This window comes from Triturus cristatus, chromosome 11 (genome assembly GCF_964204655.1).
Source record: "Triturus cristatus chromosome 11, aTriCri1.1, whole genome shotgun sequence".
NCBI classification, from domain to species: Eukaryota; Metazoa; Chordata; class Amphibia; order Caudata; family Salamandridae; genus Triturus; species Triturus cristatus.
In genome coordinates, this window is record NC_140594.1 from 786,489,415 (window position 1) to 786,510,962 (window position 21,548).

The 21,548-nt window shown below is 43.6% G+C and overlaps 1 protein-coding gene across 3 annotated transcripts in view; it reads right to left on the bottom strand.

The window, feature by feature from the left end:
* Positions 1-939: 939 nt before the first annotated feature.
* LOC146785442 (thiamine transporter 2-like) overlaps positions 940-21,548 on the bottom strand; it is a 383,376-nt gene continuing 362,767 nt past the window's right edge. For all 3 annotated transcript variants that reach the window (XM_085634500.1, XM_085634501.1, XM_085634502.1), the window contains exon 6: positions 940-2,711. In XM_085634500.1, coding sequence (XP_085490626.1) covers positions 2,529-2,711 — 183 coding nt within the window. In that variant the 3' untranslated portion in view covers positions 940-2,528. The remainder of the gene's footprint in view (positions 2,712-21,548) is intronic.

A 21,548-nucleotide genomic window follows, 5' to 3' on the forward strand; every position in this document is an offset into this window, starting at 1 on the left:
ATCTTTGTAATAGTAGGTTGCTCAGAGGGATTGTATAATTTTGTAGTGTTCTTTTATAAAAAAATAGGTGAACAACATTCCCAGGTCTGTGCTTTGGAGTAAGAAGTCTTAACAATGAGACTGTGGGGATTGTATTATATCTAATGGTTTTTACTTTATTATGGAAGAGTTTAAGTAATTTTTGGGAGTTTCCCTGAGAAGAAGAGTAGGGTTTACCATTGGATGCTACAGTATAAATAATTTTAAACAGGGATCTGGCAGGATTGATTGAAGTTCAAATCAGCTGTTTCGATGGCACTCGTGACTATCAAATACAAGAATATTGTGGCTTACTAATATCATGAAACACGCAGAAGTAGGTGGGAATGCTTCTAGCAATTTGTTTAACCATTGGCAACAGCTCGGAGTAGCATTCCAACCCATTGTTCTTTTACCATCATGCCACCTCAACTTGGACCCACCCATATGCAAGTCAGTCTAGACTCTGCTTCAATAGGAACAGGGACATAAGCAGCCCAGTACTGTTTCCCCCCTGATTGGGGCTCTTTAGTTGGGTGTACTTTGGTTCCAGTTGGTTCCAGTTGCACAGTGAGCACAGGACCCACCTCTGGGCATAACCTTGGCCACTTAGAGTGTGAAACACACAAAAGATGATGAGAGGATGCTTGCAATAAGTCTAACCACTGGCCCAAAGTATGGGCAAGTCTGATTTGTATATGGTTGGGTCCAAACTGAGGTAGCTTGTTGGGCATAAGAATAATCGGCTGGGATGCTACCCTAAATGACTGATTATGGTTGGTACGAGTGACTGGTTACATAGCTACAACTGCAAGAACAAGGATCTCACATATTCAGTTAGCATAGAAGAAGACCCAGACTGATGAAAAAATTCTGAATCCATTGATTTTGCCAGGGAATACATTTTAACAAACTATCGGCTTGACATGAACACCCTCCACATTTTATTGCATGCAACAGGGAATTCATTTGAGCATAACATTGGAATATGGACTGCCATTCAACCACTCTTAAAGATGGCAGTAAAATATTTTGTGGCTACGAGGATATTTTTCCAGCAATGTGGTGCTGCACTAACCTATGGACCAAAAAAATTGTGTCACATCAAAATCCTGTGTTCCAGACTGCACAATGTGGCATTAAGGGCATCATTGCATAATGAAAAAAACTGGGCAGGTGATGGGCCAAGTGATAAAGTTGAAAATCCACTGGTAAAACAAGCTAAAAAATTGTAGGATGGATTTCCAATGTGTTACTTGGATTATTATTTCTATAGTTACAAATTAAGTACACATTTATTGATATGCCACATGGTATGCATTGTTTGAAATTGTTATTGGCACTAAAAAAATACATTTTTCTCTGATATCTATCTATCTGGTTATTGAAATAAATACCTATACATAACCCTAATACTAAACTTATCCTATTTTTCTAACTTATAAATTATTACTGTGCCTTCCCAATCCATATCCTAAACTCATACCATTCCCAAAAATACTGATTACTCACACTTATGAAACTCACCCTATTATGCAGTAGTGTGTACTAAATCTGCATCTCTAATAATGCCCTTTCAATGCTACACTAACGCAATAGCAATCCAAATTAAAGAAAGGACTACATTGTACCTAAGAGGACTATAGAAGAGTATTTATACCATTAACGTTTGATTTCAAGGAATAAAAAGCTTTTCTCCTAGCAGTTATATCAGGGTACTCTAAAATAATTGGCTGCACGTGCTGATCTGTTCTGTGAATTCACAAGGGACACTTACTGTGAGACCTGAAAAGTGGAAGAGGTGGATGGGGAGGTGAAACAGTAGTAGTGTCGCTGTCCCTGTAGGTGGCATTGTTGGATAAAATTGTCATCCTCTTCCATTCATGCCTATTCAGTATTTGAATCATGGCCTAAAGAAGAGCATGTCTTGCAAATGCTTGCATATATTTCTCCCATAAAAAGGTGGAGAGCAGGGAGATCTCTGCAGAGTTTGAAAGTTGTACATGTAAATCAGGAATTTCACAGTTACAAAGGCACTTGCCATAACGCATTCAACTGTAAGGAACTGAAAAAGAAATAAAATGTTAACAATGAGATAGCAAAATCAGGAGCCATTGCATGAAACAAGATTGGGTTTCTGGTAGAGGAAAGAATTACACAAAGAGAGGAAAGAGGTGACTTTTTATGTGTTTTCTGAAAGCAAAAAGGGTGGGTTCAGTTCTGATGCTGAGAGGTGAAGAGTTCCATGTGGCCGGAGCAGCAGGTGGTGGATTGCCTTTAGGAAAGTGACGTTCTGAATCATGAAGACTGCAGTGATAGGGAGGTCTGGCGTCTGAGTCTTCTAAGTCCACCGGAGTTGGAGAGCAGCATGGAGGAACAAGGATGATTTCAGTGTTGAATAATAGTGGATGTAAGGCAACACCATTTATATTTGATCCTTGCCTTCATAGAAAGCCAATGGAGCTCTTTGAGTCTGTGGGTGACGTGTTTTGTGGCACTACTGTACACGGCTACATTTGTGTGTCCATGTGAGTTTCACCTGGCTCCACAGGTTCTTGGTTCTCAGTGTTTGGTGGTGGATCATCTGTTAGCTGATGGTTTTTCCTTTTACACAAAGTTGTTATAATGATGTATGTACTTCTAAGCAGGAAAATCCCTGCAATAATTGCAAAGTAGCAGCCATAAACCAGAAACTGCAAAGGAAAAAGACATGATTATTTCCATGCACAAAAATTATTTATTTTATATCATAGTGAGTTGGTTTTGTAATGCACCTATTAGCTGAAGAATTCATGCTCCATTCTATGCTCTGTTTAAAGCCTCACAGATTGCATCACTTATAACATGTTAATGACATAATTAAGGACAATACTGATAACATCTTTACATCATTGATGACAACATTGGGCATGGTGAGGGCACAGGTTCTAGTTCGGTCGGTAAAATATAACTGGTGAATTTTGGTGTTGTTAATTTTAAACTGTTAGTTTTTATTTGACACTTGCGCCTAACTATAACCTCAATTTAACCTTTTGTTTTTTAGTGAATATATATAAATATATTCATAATATATATGAATAGTGTGAATCCTTGCCCGCTGCCAATGGTCGCAGAAGCAGTAGGCCGATTAGGCACATGTGTGTGCAGCGCTGAGTGTTCAATATGAGGGTCTCTTTAAAACCATACGCAACTGAAGTGCAACTATCTGATATTTTGGTACAGCTACTATCGCCGTCCCGAATAAGCACGCAGAGAAAGATCTGATGTGACAAACTGATTTGTTGCCTGATACATTTTGCACCTAGTTGGAAGCCATGTTACAAACTCACTTCAGAGAATCAAATCTACCTACAGACTTGTGGCTTCTATGCATGTAAATTGGCTATGTCAGGATGTCACACACGTTCCTTATGCGATACCTCCAGGTTCCCAGACAATCCACATTCACCCTGTTGTCTCCCTAAACTGAAACACACCAGCGGTCTAAGAGCAATGGGAGGAATTTTCATGTACGTTTTGTACAGGGTCTGTTTGTACAAAACAAAGGTATGACTCTTCCATTGAATCTTGCAGCATGATTAGATTTTGAAAACTCCAAGCAAGATTCTATAGCCAAAAGGTGATGGGTAGACCCGTGGTCATGGCATAGCACCCATGCTAGACATCGTCAGTAGAGCAATTCCGAGATCCACCCACAGGATGGTTGTCCTATATGCTGACTAATGTCACTAAGTGTGGGCTCCATGCTCAACTGTCCAGCTCTTAGACTCTGTTCATGGCCTGTCACATTCTGAAGGACAGATTAGTTTACATTTTTCCATACACTCTGGGACTTATGGGCTAATTCACCCTCTAAGAACATTGTGGGCAACACACACTTAAGGCATGCCCATCAATGTACCTGCCATTCACGCAGTATCTCTCAGTATACCTACAGAAAAGTTCTTCCTGAACAGTCCATGAACTTGCCTTCATGTTGCTAAGAGAATTCTTCAGTTATTTCACTCCCTTTTCGACGTGTTAGCACTCCCAGCCTAAGTTACCAGTAGGATCATGTGCACATTACTTTGAAAAGTGTGGCATTTAATCATGTGACACTGGCATGGCACTCACCAGTGCATTCCTTATTTACCAAGGGACTCTGACAAAATGAATACTTAGAGTACTTCACCTTCTAAAAATGTCTGCAGAACTGCTGTCTTGGGAAAACAGTGATACACCTCAGATTCCTATACTTTTTTATCATGACTTACCAAACAGACACATTTTGTCAGGAATGTAATACTAAAAGGAAGGCCTCAAATCCCATAGACATAAGGGTATGGCTTAAGATTTACAAATACATTTTGCCATAAAAAAGGCAACATTCTGCATAGGCTAGTATAGGGTACAGTAGTCAGATATTAACATTAAGTGGGAGTGCTTAAGTGAGCAGGGGAGGGAGAATTGTTACAAAGTCTATCTATCCATCACAAACTCTACTGCCTGGGAAAATCCTTGTGAACAAGGGGACAAAGTCTACCAATTTAGTACTCCATTGCCTGGGAAGTCCTGTGAGAGGGGACAAATTCCACAAAGCTCAACTTTATTAGGTCAAGCCTAGACAATGCTTGTGCTGTCTCTACGAGACATGTTGTATTCTGTGTTGTTGGCTTACAGGCCATCCCCTGCTTTCATTTGTCAGTGCAAGTGTCCTTTAAAAACCTTGCTTCTACGTTGTTATTGTTCCTATTTGTCCCTCCTTTTTTAGCTGCAAGTTGCCTCCCATGGAGTAGGCCCCAAGTTCTTGTAGGCTTCCACTTGTCCAATTTTACTTACTGGCTCTGGGACTCTTTTTGACCTCGGAAACAGCGTTTCTCCTGAGTGGCTGTGTTTTGACTACCTATAAGCTTTTCTGTAAACAAGGCTGTAAATTGTGGTTGTATCACTGAATTCAAAGTGAGATGATTTTCCCTCCCAATTCCTGTACCCCACCTGTTGGTTGTTTTTTTTACCAGACATTTTAACTGTGGCAGATAGTTTGTTTTGTTTGCAAGCTGCCTGTTAAAATGCATCCTAAATCTGAGCCTCTGTGCCTCTTTTTTTGAAGGCTAATGAATCCTAGCCCTTCTCTCCCGCTGCATCCCCTAAGGCCTACATATACCTACTGAGAAACCTGATGCACCCATCGAAGAGACACTCTCTTCTTGGCATGTCACAGGCTCCCCATCCCTACACCCTTAAATCATTGCTGTAAGCAAACTCCTAGGCAGTGTGCTTCTCACTCCCATCCCTCTAACTGGAGGCCAACTGACAATTTCTGGGGAGGGGGTGAGAGGGGGAGTGGTGAGGAGCAGACTGGAGTACAAAACACCCGCTTGCAGAGTCAGGGATTCTTTTCTTCCTTATTTTCTTTCAATTCAAGTTTTACTGGATTGTTCCACATTACTGCAGCACACACGGATTTCCAATCATTACTGGACACATGAATCTTCTAACGTTCCAATACGTTTAAACATCCATCTGTTATAGATTAATGTGATAACCAGCTTGCTGTGTTTTTATGAGATTGTGGAAGCTGTCTAGACTACAAAAATTCTATTACTGCAATTCATTAATGCGTAAGATTACATCCAGTTTAAATCAGATTAGAAATCTTCTTGAAACATGCTGTTCCAGCACCCTGTTCTTTTGGTGAACCCAGGTTAGTAATCTGAGGGTGGATTGGGTGATGGGGGACTGAATGGATGTAGGACATGGGGCAATGTGGATTCAAATCCAGTAAAGTGAAATACTTTTTTTTTTTAGCCTACAAACCTATATTCATGTTACCCTTAATGATTCCCCCGGGCTTTGATAGATCTTTTTTGTCAATCAATCGATCAATCAATCAATCAATCAATCAATCAATCAAGGGAATTGTAAGCGTGCTACTCACCCATGAGGGTCTCAAGGGGCTGAGGGGGGGGGGTTCCGCAGGTCTGTTAGCCGAAGAGCAAGGTCTTGAGAGTCTTCCTGAAGGTGTTTAGGGAGGGGACGCGTTTGATGTCTGCCGGTAGCTCGTTCCAGGTCTTGTCTGCGATTTGAGAGAAGGATCTTCCTCCTGCTCTGGCTCTGTGGATGTGTGGGGTATCTGCCAGTGTGAGGTTGGGAGATCAGAGGTTTCTTTTGGGTACGTGGAAGTTGATTCTGTCATTGAGGTATTTGGGTCCGCTGTTGTGTAGGCATTTGTAGGCGTGAGTGAGGATTTTGAAGGTGACTCTTTTCTCCACAGGGAGCCAGTGGAGTTTTTGTAGGTGTTGGCTGATGTGTTCATGCCAGGGGATGCTGAAGATGAGTCTGGTGGAGGTGTTTTGTATGGTCTGGAGTTTGCGGAGTAGGGACTTGCTGATGCTGGCGGAAAGTGCGTTTCCATAGTCCAGTCTGCTGGTGATGAGTATGTGGGTGACTGTCTTCCTTGACTCCGTGGGAATCCATTTGAAGGTCTTGCGAAGTATGCAGAGGGTGTTGAAGCAACTGGATGTGATCGTTTTCTTACAATTTAGATGCAAGTCTCTAAATGTATGAAAACATGACTAGTAGACGTTTCTGTTTTCCTTGCGTTTCAATGTCCTATCTGATCATCCAGTTGGCATCACCGTAATCTTACCCAGCCTAATCTTACCAAGCCAGCTAATCAGCTTTCTGAAACTTCCTTGTATCACCTGAAGAACCCATAGAATACTGATTGCTGTAAAGTCGGAAATAATTGAAAATATTTAACCTTTAATAGCTGCTACAGTTTTGATGCTATCCTGACAGGGTTGGGGAATTGTTTAACCTCAAACATGTCTGTGGCAGAAAGTCAGCATATGGTGAGGAAATATAACCATAAATTTGCAAATCCTACCACAAAATTATCCAGTGCCATCTAATGCCACAGTTCTAGCAATAGGTCCTAACTTGAATATTATTGGGCCCTATTTGTAACACTGAAAGCTAGTTCCAAAATGATGGAAGTCATAGAGGAAAGCCCTGAATGCTGCAAAGCCTGCTGCAGTGATCCCTTGATCAAGAAGTCAATACAAAGCATTGCAAGTACACATTTTGATTATGTGTGGAACAGAAGAATGAAAATACATGGCTGCTTTAGAAAAGAAAATTGAGTAGAGGCCTGGTTGTGTGAAACACCGAAAAATACAGTTCTGGTAAGTGCAGTGTCTATATTTCAAATCAGAAATCTTCATACTGTTTGAAAATATCAAACATTCTAGGGAAATATTTCTTGACATTTAGGTTGCAGCCTTTCTGTTCCTGTATTGACTAATCACGCCTGCTCACATATTAAATATCTCATCTACACCCCCTTTCTCCCACTTTGCTCATATACCCATCCCAAATTTTAATCCCCGGGTAATATTTTACCCATTGTCACATGTTTTCTCCATTAGTACCCCACACCTTTTGCTAGCACCATCCATTTCTGTATGTGAATCATTGCTCATCTCATAGTAAACCTAAATATCTTTAGTCAATAACTACCTTCGCCTATCTGTTATTTATCACACCAGTCCCCCTCTGTCCTTCGTTGCAAACCTCACAACCCTTGATTTGCTTAGCAATCCCTGTCTTTGTTTTTGAGAGTAAATCATCCAACTTTAATACCTGATTTTAAGGTAAGGTAAGGTAATACTTTATTGTACAGTTAATAAAAACCATTACAAACCAACATCAATTAAAACGGTTTTGTGTGTCTATAGCAGCATAGAAAATTATATTAATACTGTGGTAGAATGTGAAAAGCTACAATTAAAAGATACTAAAACTAAAACTATTAAAAAAGCAAGCAGGAAGGAAAATTGGCCCACTGCTGAGTCACTTCTATCTTACCATTGAGGAACTTTACATAATTACGCTGACCTACTTTCCCCTTCAGGATGCACTTGATTATTACAGTCCATAATCTGCATGGGTATCAAGACGATCTCATCCCCGTATGCTTGTTCTTTGTAGCGTTGAGTTCCAGTGGGCTCCTAAGTGCCAGTTGGACCCTCATTATTATCCGAGTGTTTTAGCTCTGAGGGTGTGAGTGATGCACTGGGTTCCATCAATTTAGCTTTTTCAGTTTGTTCTTTCTTTTTGTTAAGGCGGGCTTCTGAAACTTCAATATATTTTACCAATCGGCAGCTCAATTGAACTTCATCACCCAAAAAACATGCCAGGACCGCTTGCCTGCACGACCTGATTTGTTTTTTGTTAAATAGTGGTCTCAGAAGGTTCTTGTAACAGCTCCTTACAGATGGTAATAAGGTGTAAATGTTTTTTTTCTTCGTCATTCCCACAAAGGCAGCACTTTGCTGACATTGAGGGACGAAGCCAGGGAGCCATATGGTCTGCGGAAGGCAATAGTCCCAGGCGATATTTCAGAAATTTCTCTTTTGTTTTTTTAGTAAAGCTGGTCTGAAGATATATTTGTGGCCTAAGTTTGGAGGAAGATTGTATAGTTAGCCAACCATGAGCATGCTCCGTCAGTAAAGCTTTGTCCTGTAGGAGAGTTTCTTTTCTAACAATGTTGTTTACTGCTTTTTTAAATCCCGCCAAAGGCCCTTGTAGATCCCACAGTTGACGCACCCCCCAGATGTTTTATTGCGTCCTCCAGGAAAAGCCTTGCGGGGCAGTTTTCTTTAGTTTGCAGTTCCTTCCAAAGGAGAGCGTCTAGTGTGTTTGGTTCCCCCCTTCTAATTTTATACCAGCTTTTTAAGTATACTCCTTTACGTGCCAGCTCTTCCTTTACCAGCCGAAATTCGAGTCTAATCTGCACAGGGGAAGTGTACCTTGGCAAGCCAAAGATCATGTGCAGGGCTCGTGTTACTGTTCCATCTACCGTTTTGGCGTCCCTTCCTCTCATCGCTTCGCTTCCATAGGTGATAGATGGAATCAGTTTTGCCTGTATCACCTTTATTAAAGGAACGAGGTTTGGTCCAGTGATCTTATTTTTTAAGTTTCTTAGAGATACTGCTGTCATTAGTCCTCTCTTTTTTGTTTCCTCACATTGTGGCTTAAAGCTGCCGCTGGGGTCTAAGATGACCCCCAGATCTCTGTATTTTCTTGTGACATCCAGCTTCCTTGAGTCCAGGAACCAACTGGTCAGTGATTTCTTTTTACTATTAGTTATACACATAATTTTTGTTTTTTCTAGATTGATACTGAGTTTATTTGTTTTAGAGTATTGCGAAGTGATATCTAGCAGTCGCTGTAAGCCTATCGGAGTCCGGCTGATCAGCACCAAGTCATCCGCGTAGACTAAATTGGACAACTGAGTGCCCCCTAACTTGGGTGCATGAAAATTGCTTTCATTCAGCAAGGTTGACAATTCAGCCATAAAAAGGTTGAATAATGTTGGTGCGAGCACGCATCCTTGTTTTACCCCTGTACTTGTGGGGATCTTCTTGGATAGGAATTCCCCTGCGCCTAGTTTGACCTGGACCCAGGTGTTGCTGTGCAGGAGGGTTAATTGGTTCAACAGAAGTGGCGGGAATTTTCATTTTCTTTAATTTTTGCCACAGCATGTATCTATTGACATGGTAAAAGGCGGAGCTGTAGTCAATATAGCACAGGTATAAAGGTTGTTTTGTCAGAAGAGCTGAGTCAATCAGAAGCGGTAGGGCTAGAATATTATTAGTTGTCCCCATATTTTTGCGGAATCCAGTTTGATTGTATGGAATTGCTGTTATGTCTTCCACCCAGGATGTTAACTCCTGAAGTAAGAGGCCCGTGTAGTATTTTGCCTCATTATCAAGTAAGGCTATAAGGCAATAGTTTCTTTGATCATTCTTATCTCCTTTTTTGAAGATTGGCGAGATAATTGCTCCCCTCCTGGATCGTGGGATTGTTGAAGTCTGCAAAAAATTTTCAAACATTGGTTTAAAAACGACAGCCCAATATTCCGGCTCTTGTTTGAACACGACTGGGGGAATGCCATTTGGGCCTGGTGCTCCCTCACGTCTCCCTTTCGAGATTCTTTTGCTTATCTGTACGTTCGTGATTGGGAATTCCTCTCTTTGTGCGAGAATTTCTTGATATTGAGAGTTTACACACTTGGGTGTGTATGATGCTTTCCGCGGTTCTTGAGCATCGTTTAAGTGTGCACCAAGGAAGGTTGTCCAGGCCTCTTCAGTGGCATAGGATTCGATCCCCTGGCTGCGCTCACTGATCAAACTATTAATCTTTTGCCAAAACTGCGCACTATTATTCGTTTTGGCGTCATGTAGGAGTTTTCCCCAAAAGGTCTCTTCAGCTTCTTTTTTGAGTCGCCATACCAATTTCCTGCGGGAAGCTTTTAACTGTCTGAGCGCTTGACGTGTGGCAGGCTCTGTCTTTGCTCTTCGGATAGTATTGTTAATTTGGGTCTTTAACTTTTTTAGCTGGATGTCATTTCTTAAATTATGGTTGTTCTTGTATTTCAGAATTTTGACCATTCCGTCGGTCCTTACGTTTTTATGTATTTCAAATTTATCTCGTAAGGTTTTTTGTGAACAGCTCCCAACTTTCAATTGAGTCTGTGGTTGCTGATTGTGCCTCTCCTAATGCTTGTTTCGCTTGAGTTAAAAGGCTTTGTAGGTCTTTAGTTTTGCACTTTATCCACCTTCCGTTTGTTGAAAATTCTGAGCCTAGTCTGTTGGCGGCGGGAGGACTTTGTATTATTGGAGGCTCGATCATGATTTCCTGAGGAAGGTGGTCACTGTAATCCATCAAACCAATGTGAAAATCTCTTGCCCTTTGATACAGGCTGCGAGAAAGGAATGTAAAATCAATTGTTGAGCTAGCCTTAGTGTTGTGAAATGTAGCGGATTGGGGAGGGTCCCCTGGGAATCTACCATTGAGTGCTCGTAGGCCCAGCTCTTCTAATTGTGCAAGTAGGCTCCTAGCTGGTTTCGAGCTTCTACCTCCCAAGGTGATATCTTGGTGGCTTGGTTTCCAGGCAAAGGGATCCTCGTCTTCGTTACTATCTAAGGCTGAATTGCTGAGCATATTTAGGTTCAAATCCCCGGTGATAAACAGGCTGTTGTATTTCTCAGTTGTTATTAGTTTAAGAGTTCTTCCTTCATTTGTTGTGCTCCCTTGGTGTTTTCCCTAGGGTGTAAATAAAGGTTTATTAGGACTATGTCCTCTTTTTTGTTCTGTCAGTCAGTTCGTCGCACTGCTTGCATTGCATTTAGAGGAGCTTGCTTGTAAGCCAAGGGTACTACTTCAACAATGGATTTTAGCGAGCTATATATGGCAAGGCCTCCCTTCTTATGGCCAAACAATAAGCTCTGTGTAGGCGGCAGAGAGTTTAAATTGTATCCCGATAAGGCTGGTGGGGAGTCGGTCCAGGTTTCTTGCAGTATAATGATGTCAAATCTTTGCAAGTAGATGTTTAGTTCTGGATCCGAAAGTTTGTCTCCTAAGCCGTTGATGTTCCAGGAGCACAGGTTGAGGACGTTAGGCGTGTTCCCTGCTTTTGGTTTACTTTGTCATTGATCTTTGACGTTTAGGGTCCTAGATAGCCAACTCCAGTTTTTGGTGGATAGTCTCTTTTTGGATTGTTCTCAATGGACTAAGTTCTCAGGGGTTTTACTCCGTGACCCTCTTAGGACTGAATTCAAGTTGGGCTGCCCGTTCTCTTTCTTTTGCTGGCTATCCAGTGTCAGAGGATCTGGATATCTTGGTTTGAGAAATGGTGGAAGTTTTATTCCCCATGAGTCGAACTTTGCTTGTTCTTTTAGCAGTCTCTCTGCAAATTCTACTGTGGGCCATACTGTTTTTGTTGCTTCTACCCCTGAGTATCCCGATGGTTCTATAAATTCTACTGATTCCAGATCACTAGAGGATATGTTTTTAAGACTGTCAATAGTTTTCAGTAGGCGTAATATATTCCCGCCAATTTAGAGTATCTATTATGCCTCTTGATTTATACTCCGGGTGGAAGACTATTGTGGCAGTGCCTATTTGCCCCTTATCTTGTGTCTGGCTGTTGTACGCAGTAGTAAAGTCCTCCCCTATGCCTTGACGTTCCTCATTTGCTTCTGCATGTCTTTTAACGCTCATTTCACTTTTCTTCATTAGTTCTAGACCAGTAGGGCTTACTGCAGTTGCTGCCCATTGAGTGCTTCCTCAAGGGTGTCTTTCTTCCTTTTTATGGGGGGGACAGGTGATGGACCTTCTTTCTTGAGATGGTTTTCTTCCAAGTTTCCATTTTCTTGTGGGTTATGTTCCGTTTTTGTGTCATCTCTATTCTCAATCAGCATGTCCTGTGATAAGTCAGATGTCACTTTCCCGCTTTTATGGGGGGAGCTGGTAATAGGCCTTCTTTCTTGTGACGATTTTCTTTCGGGTTTTTTCCTCCCTTCCTGATTTCTGATTTCTTGTGGGTTGTATTCCATTTCTGTGTCATCTTTCATCTCAGTCAGCCTGTCTTGTGATAGGCCAGGTATCGCTTTCTCGCTAGTGGTGCTCTTACTCCAGGCTATTACCGCTGTTTTTTTCTTTTGGTTTCTACCCTTCCTTTTCTGTTTTCTTCCCTGTTTTCCTGGTTGAAAGTGTTCCAGCACAGCTTCTTTTTGTGAGTTTTCACCCGGTGGCACTATGTTCGCAGATAGTGATGTTTGAGTTCCTTCATTTTGTTGTGTGTTACTGACCATTCTCTTCTTTGCTTCTGCGGTTTCCCTAGTCGAGTGTAGATCTTGGGTCATCTTTAAACTCTCCTGCATTGGTGACTGTATTCCTTCTAGCAGTGGTGTACTTATTTCGCATCTCTTCTTGGCGGGGTTGGTTGATCGGTTACTTTTTACAACCTCCCTAATGTCAGAGAGGAGATTGTCCATTGCCGTTGGGAGTGTTACCAATTTGTCCACAATTGTTATGCAGGAGCAGTTTAAATGTGTAAATTGAGTATCTACTTGCGCCCTTTTAATCAAGTTGTTCAACTCTGCTAACTTTCCGTCAATATTAGCGACAAATATTGACCGCAAATTGAGAACCGAGAGTTGTAAATCCATCTTATCAGACTTGTATTGGATGGCGTTTACCGATAATTGCATTGTGTGCAGAAGCGATGACCAGATGTCTTCTTTTGCTTTTGGTGTTTCCGTCCCCGGATTTGCGTTGGTTACACTATTGGGCCCTCCTGACAGTTCCCCCTTAATGGCCGCCAGGTAAGATACTACCAGTTCTTCCCACTCCTCTGGGGTGAGATACGAGGTTTCAAAGTCGTTGATCCGAGGTGATATGGATCGTACTTTGGGGGAAGTGGATGGACTAGGGGGATCGGTTTCAGATTGTCTTGGGGCACCTCCTAGCTTAACTTGCTCCTGTTGTTTCTCCGGTTTCTCAAGTTGTTGGTCATTTGTTTGAGATGGATGCTGCCCCTGCGCTCTGACTTCCAGTGTAGTTATGATATTTGATTGTCGCACTTCTTCAGTGTCTGTCCTTATTTTGGGTTCTCTCTTGTTCCTGGGTTCTTGCCTTACCGGCCTGTCCTCTAGCGTTATCGCTGTGTGTTTGCAGAGTGTCGATTCTATTTGCGTTATTAAGTCTCCATACTGCATATGTTCGCTATTTTGCATATCGCCCTTGTCCTGCAGGGTGTGGATCCTGGGCCCCCAGTTTGCTGCACCCTCTGGTCCATCTTGTCTCTCAGGCTTTCCAAGTAGTCCTTGTCTGCCTTTTGCATATTCTGAGGAACCGAAGGATTCGAAGGATTCTTCATCTGTGTGATTGTGGAGCCGTGTGGGACTTGTGGGGCTTATGGCGGCCCTCTTCCTATTTACTATTGGAATAAAGTTATAACTTGGAGTCGTACTTTGGCCCTCTTTTTTATTAGTCTTTATGCCTTCGTATCCGCAGCCATTTGGGATTGTTTTTGGGCTTGAGTCTGCCAGCTCCTGCCTTCGTCCCCGATCCTGCGCAGTTTGATTCCAGGAGGCCTTCCTTTCTGGTCCCTTGTTCGGCTCTTCTTTACTCACAGGTGCAGCCTCTTCTGCACTGTTCTTCCCTTTTCTGAGGTCGGCTCGATCCCTTTCCGACCGAACCTGTGGTTCTTGCATCAAGGGGGTTGCAGTGCTTGCCTTGCTTGGCTGTAGCGGGATTGGCAGATCATGTATGTTGCTACTGTTTAGGCAGAGGGCAGAGCCAACGTCTTTGATGAATGTAAATTTTGAGTAAATTTTAGGTTGAAAGCTAGATTTTTTCAGTGAGAATACATTTGCGATCCCTCTTGCCTTTGTGTCTGGCGGACATTTGAGGCTTGTGAGCAAGGGGGAAATCAAAGGGAGTTCCTCATCTCCGTTCCTTCCCTCGTCCGTCCCCTTATCTTCATTGCTTACATTCATTAAGTCTTTCTTAAGATTTTTCTTTACTCTCCTTGCTCTTATAGGGTGATTCGCGGGAGCCGTGTAGTTCCTTGACTTCTCTGACCACATTTTGTCACGATAACCAAACTCCTCAGGATCAGGGCGATGCTCAAAGGGGTCTACCTCCTGACTTCCCCACACTTTGACTTATGTTAACACAGACTATAAGGGTGATCAAGCGAGGGATAGGGTTAGGGTAGGAACAGCGGTGGAAAAGGGATACCTGCAACAAAAACAAGCACACAATTATTGTAGTGCAATCTCTTAGCTACTTACATATAATTCTCGCTATAGACCAAACCATACCTAAAATAGGATTATTCCAGAGGTGAACCCTTTTCTTCCCTCTTTCTGGCAAGATACTCCTCTTACCGTAGGAAGCCGTTCACACCTAAAAATCAGACACACGTTAGACACAAACCATAGCACCAGGTTCATAGTAGTCTCCTATGATTGCATACATACCCACTGCCACACACCCTTTAATCCAAAAGATAAAGCCAACTCCAGCACCAGGTAATTGTTCTCATTACCAGAGATAACTGCCAGTGTAGTTGTAAATAGATCACCAGGGAGTTAAAGAGCACTGTTCCTCGTGAGTTCCAACAGAACACCAAAATGTAAAACCAACGACCCCCAGAATGCCAGCTGGCCAAGTGCTACAGTCCGGTAATCCTGGGGAGTATAAGCTCGAACAAAATAAAGGGAAAAACAAAGTCTCTTTACCCGGACTTCCACTCCAGAAGTCCTGGGATCTTACCGATCCTCCGCTGTACTGTCCGCCACACCCAGTGTTCCAGGAAGAGCCCAGCGAGAATCAACAGCCAGGCAACTTTGACCCAGCCAAGCTGTCTTTTCTTTCCCCACAGCCGCGAGCAAAGGGGGAGTCCGGGTGGAAAGCGGCATACAGAGGTGGCAACGGGTGACAGACAATCCCGCCGCTGCCGCAAGTGGAAAGTGTCTCAGGCCGGAGGCGTTCTCGCTTGGCCGAGAGTAACGCGCCGGGTGGCTCGGACGGAGCCCCCACCAAAACACAGGGACACAATTCTTTGCGTCTCGGCAGAGACTGCGACAAATCACAGGTACATGGACAGAGTGCCTCCGGGCAGCCGCTCCGAAAACAGGAACAAACTCGAACACAGAATCACGTACAACGCTCCCTGCGTTGTACGTGAGTATATCAAACAAGCCCCTCCCCGAAGGGTGGCCTTCTGGGATATGTGGTCCCAGCACAGAGTCCTGCAACTGGTAGGCGCAACCTCGTCAGCTCCTGACACATTTCTCGGCTTTGTTCCTTTTTCCTTCTCACCCAGGGTTTCTGCAGTTTTATTTTGTTTGCTTGTTGGCCGCGCAGGTCTCGTACCAGCACCGAGGGTGAGCTTATCAACGGTTTAGCTATGGTGTCTCTGACTCCTGCTCCTACACAACACTGCACCGCACTCAGTAGGGTATGGCGGGGGCTCAGTTGGAAGGGACTGATGCCACTCCCTCTTGCAGTCCCTCTTGCGTTACCGCAGCCCCCCCATGGGCCCCAGGCACAGTCTTTTGTGCAGGTTTTGTGTGATCCCACAGTTCGGTGCAATAAGTTCTGCTATAATTCTCAATGTTCACGATTCACAGCTCACAGGGCTCACAGGGCTTACCGGGGTGCAGCACCGCCGAACCACCGCACCACCGCACTACTGCACCACTCAGCCCTGCTACAGCTGGTGGTGCTGATGCGACTTGACTTACTGGTGTGGCTTGCGGTATCTTCCGCAGTTTCTCGAGCTCTGCGAATTTGCAGGTTTCGTGTTTCCCCGCTACCACCTCTGCTACTGCTGCTTTCTGCTTCTGCTTACTTGCTCGTTCAATCTTTCCACGTGTTGGTCAGTAGCTCTGTTGAGGAAAATGCAGCATAAAAAGCCGAGCCTCTCAACGGCTCTATGCACGCTACACGCGTTTGACAGAAAATGTCTCATGCATTCAGGGAAATGGAGAACAGCGGGATCCAAACCTTTTCAAGTGGCACATAAAATGTGCTCCTGCGCGCTCATCAAAAAATGAATTAACGTGCCTGGAAACATAAATTGCGGAATCCAAGTCTTTCAAGCGGCTCCAAAAACGTGCTCCAGCGCGTATGCTTGAGTTACAACACAAACGAGTCAAAAAGAAACAAGAAAACAATCCTAAATCATAAATCCGAGCCAAGTAACGGCTCCAAGACGCTCTCCTGTGTATTCGAATCCGAAAGATCAAGGGTATCCAGGTGCATCCATTTTGCCTAGAGAGTGTTTCATTACTGCTCCAGCCAGCAAAACGACACGAGTGATGAATCAAGATGGTGAATACCTTCCTGCAGCTTGAAGTAAAACGTTTGAATGCAGCTAACGTTAATTGACAAGCCTAAGATGTATAGCGTTTGTTTGTATATAAAAACTCAGCTCTGGCGTCTGATGTACTTGCCGGTATTTGTCGGCGAAGACTCCCGACCCCCTGTGGCTGGGTCCCGGATCACAGCAGCTCTCCCTCACTCCGCTGCCGCTCTGTTCCATGTTTCGCTCCGCTCTCGTGGCTCCCGTGGTTCAATTCCAACTCGCGTCAGCTCTCCTCCACTCTGCTGCCGCTCTGCTCTGTGCTCTGTACTCGGCTCCGCTGAGTGGTGCTGAGTGATTGACAAAGTCTCCAGCACTGGTGGCAGAAAAGGATGGTTGAAGAAAGACAGAGAGGGGGCGGAGAGGAATGTTTCGGTTGACGAACATCTGAACAAACCTACACAAAAATGTTGCAGTCCTGAAAATCAAGTTCTGCTGCCTGATTTGGAAACCTTGATCGTGTGACAAACTACATTCCTTTTCCATCCCTAAGACTTAGTTTAATTGATCTTGTGCAAACTTGTACTAATGGCATATTTGTCACGCAACCGCAGAATAGCGACTGTTTATTGATCTTGTTGCCCGCAATAAATGGTACCCTCTGACAAACATGACTTAATGTGGAAGAAGTCTCACTTTCCCACCCCATCCATCTTCTAAAACAGCCTTATGGTCGCTTGGCCACCTCCGGCTGAAAACCGCCATTGACAATCCTAGAGTTCAGTTACTATTGATTAAGTTGGCTAGAAGCACAAGGCCGAAAGACTCCCCATCTCAGAAGTAATCTGCCCATCAGATTGAATTGTGAATTCTTACCGAAGTCGAGTGCTCTACTGAAATCGTTCAGTCACAAGAACTGAGGAGTTTGTGAGGTAATCAAAAATAAAATCCTCAGTAGTTTGGCGTCTTCCTTGCCAGCGCTCATCAACCTCAAATCATACTCAACCTAAAATTAGAGGCGCTATTGCCAGCGCATTTGTATGGAGGGCTAAGCGTGACCATGCACAAGACGAGCCTTGAAAACATATGGTATTCAAATCATATAAAAAAAGTAAAAATATGAACTCTTCAAAATTAGAAAAAGTATTTAACATGCAGAAGCATTCTACCCTGGTACTTCCAGATTATATCACTGCAGTGAGAAGTATTAAGTGATAGCTTATAAACACGACTTCTTCTCGCCTTCCCCTCCGGCGGCAGCGCGATTAGTGAATTAAAAAGGCAAGTTGTCATCTGTTCCCTATGTGTGGCTTAGATTCTTATACATGGAACAACACTCTAGTAACTCAGTTTTAGTACAACATGTATTCTGAACATATTTGGAGGTGAATTCATATTTGATTAGGAAGGAAAAGGAGGATCAGTGAAATATAGTATGGGATCATACTCTTAGATCAAGCGGTAAACCAGGATTGAGCAGTTTTTAGGTTGAGGCTGACAGTGCCCTTGTGCTGCTCCACAAGGCACAGTGCATTCAGTACATGGGCATCAAGCCGGCCCGTCGCGTGTCCTTTGTTGTTCTGGGTGCCTTTCTAAATTCCTTACTTTTGAATGGGAAATCATGCCCATTTGTCCCTCCTTTTGGTCTGTCTTTCTCTCCCGTAGTGACTGGCCCCCCTTACAGAGCTCATTTCACTTCTGTCCATTTCAGTTAGTTTCGCACACAATTTTTATCGATTGCCTGCCTCCTGTTTTGGAAATGTTGCAGATGCAAGCAGCTGACCAGTGTTGCTGCTTTCCCCTCCCACCACTGTTTCACAGTGTGTTCTCTCCTTCTCACCTTTGCTTTCCCTTATGATCTACAGAAGTCCGGGTTACTGAAGATCAAGCTGAGCGGACACAAAGTTAGAATGTTAGAAATGTGACTTTACTTGACTTTATTTGCTAGCTCCCTTTCACCCAATCTTTTCTTTTTAGCATTAATTATATTTCACTTTTATGGCGCTCCGAAGTTCCATTTCTGTAAGCAGGGTTGTAAATCTTTTTCTTTGTATGGGAACAGCTGTGTCTTTTTTCTCAGTGGTAATTCCCCATTCTTTCTCCTCTAGGCAGTGCTACAACTGCGTCTCTGTTCCCAGTGGCAATTCCTCTTCTTAGTCCTCTAGCCACTGTTGCTAGCTGCTTCTCTGCTCCCAGTGGTAATTCCTCATTTTTGGTCCTTTAGGCAGTGGTGCTATCTGATTCTCTGGTCCCATCAGTAATTCCTCCTTCTTTGTCCTCTAGAACCTACTGTTAGCTGCTTCTCTGCTCCTATGGTTAATACCTCATTCTATGTCCTCTACACAGTGCTGCTACCTGCTTCTCTGGTCTCATCGGTAATTCCTCCTTCTAAGTAAGCTAGACAGTACTGCAGCTGAACCTCTATTCCCAGTGGTAATTCTTCATTCTTAGTCCTCTAGCCAGTGCTGCTAGCCGCTTTTCTGGTCCCAGTTGGAATTCCTAGGCTACATCCTCTAGACAGTGCTGCTAGCTCCTTCTCTGGTCTCGTCCGTAATTCTCATTTTAAGTCCTCTAGCGGTTCTTCTAACCTCTTCTCTGGTCCCGTGGGTAATTCCTCATTGGTAGTCCTCTAGGCAGTGCTGCTAGCTGCTTTTCTGATCTCATCTGTAATTCCTCATTTGAAGTCCTCTACAGAATGCTGCCCATAGCATGCCCCTCAAACTCAATCGCAATCTCATTAAAAAAGTGCAAAGAAACTGTACCATGTTAGTGAAATGAGACAGGAGGCATGATGTGAGTACTTATTTCTTAACAACATAGGTAGAAAAACACAGGGTTGAGTGACAATGATCCAAACGTTCTCTAACAGCAGTAACACATATTACACCCTGCTAGCACTAGTAACACACAGAGTATCCTTCCAGCAGCTACACACAATATTCTCGAGAAGGACTGACAAAATAAAACCAGGTAGCAGTGAAACACAACATACCCTACTCATAGTTAGCCTCAATACACAATGATAGCACTAATAAACAAACCCCCTGACAGCAGACACACACATCATATTCTGCCGTCAAAGACATGAAAGATGCCCTGGCAAAGGACACAAGTGACAACAGTTGTCAACAAGGGCAGACAAGGCACTTCCACAAGAAACCTTCAGACCACATTTCCCTTTCTAACATTGATCACACAAAATTCACATGCCCATAGTGTCATATTTGTGTAGTGTGGTATGTCTTGGCATGCTCTACAGGAAGGCCAGCACTGTTGGCTTTGCCAATGCTTGTTTACCTAGTCTAACACCTGTTTCAAATTCATGCTGATTCTTAATGCAATAAAATATATGACACAGCAGCATTTTTTCACTCTACACCTTTTACACTTCACAAAGCTTCTACAAAAGATATTTGGCTTTGACAGTATTTGTACTTTGAGGGGATGTAAGTAAGCTCTGTCAAGAGAACTGCACAGAGCAGGAGTAGTTACTCTGTACTGGATATATGTGTGCCTGGGAAGGGTACAATACGGAGATACAGCAGTACTGTGTAGTACAAGTGGGATTACTGCATGTACTCAGTGTATCTATGCCTGCGAGGAATACATAATGTGAAAGAGGTGCAGTGAGTGAGCAGTGTAAGCATGTGCTGGGTGTATGTGTGCCTGCAGGGGCATATTAAATGGAGGGCCCTTGGTTCCACTTTGGGAACCACAGGTCTGCCTAGTGGAGACATGAGGAGTAGAGGAGTCCTCCCAGACAGATTCATGAATTGCTGCATTCTTGTGAGCTGGGTGAGACACACATTGGATGGAAAGGAGGAACAGGCTCCCACCTTCACACTTCAAACGTTGCTCTTTGATTTAGAGATAGATTAAAAGGAAGAGGTCTTGACACGTTTCAGGAAGTGGATGGAGCTGATAAGTGAATTATAATAGGTAGGGGTGGGAGCCTGGGGAGAGGATGTAGCCTTATGGCTAGAGTGGTCAACCTCGAAGCTGGGGAACCGGGCTCGAGACTCGGCAATGACGCTAAAGCATCCTGTGATTCTGGGCGAATCACTTAATCTCCCTGTGCCTAACAAAAATGAATGTGTCCTTCTGTAACGTAACTGGTGCTCATGTAAAGCATTCTGATACCCGATTTCTCGGGTCTAGTTCGCGCTATATAAAACTCTAAAAAAAAACAAAAAACTTTTCATGCACATATTACTGTGGCTGACATCCAGTTGAGAAATCTGTTCATTATCACAAATTGTGTTGTGGGTCATTCAGGTTGGGAGTCTTGTCTGCTGTGACCGACATCCTTTCAGGAGGAAAGAAGAAAAAGAGAAATCTACACTTCAAAAGAAGCAGAATCCCAACATAAAAGTTTCAAGACTCAGACCCTAAATCACATTTGGTTTCTGGAAAAGGACTATAGGAAGGGGAGGTTGAGAACCCAAAAGTGGTCATCTCCAAGCATCCAGATGGGCTGTGTGAGGAAGGAAAGCTCAGCAAGACTTCTGGCTGTGTACAGGAATGAAGGTCAAGGCCTGCTAGTCTTCCTGCAAGGTTTGGGGACATCGCCCAGGGAAAACCAAAATCACCTGCCCTGGAGCACCAGCAGCTGCCTGCTTGCCAAGACCAATGTGCCCTGTGAGGTAGAGGAGCACGCTGGATGGAGCTAGGCCCAGTAGGAATTCCTACCATGAGAGCGCCCTTTGTGAGGTGTGAAGATTTGGCTGTGCACTGATCAGGATGTAGTCCATGTGCCAGATTGTTTTTAGTGACCCTCATAAGCCAGCAGAGGGCTGCCATGGACTGTGTCATGCAACGAGAGCTTTGCGGGGAGTGCCTTGTATCTGTGACGAGGTGTGGGGAGAACTCTTTTATTCCATGGCGA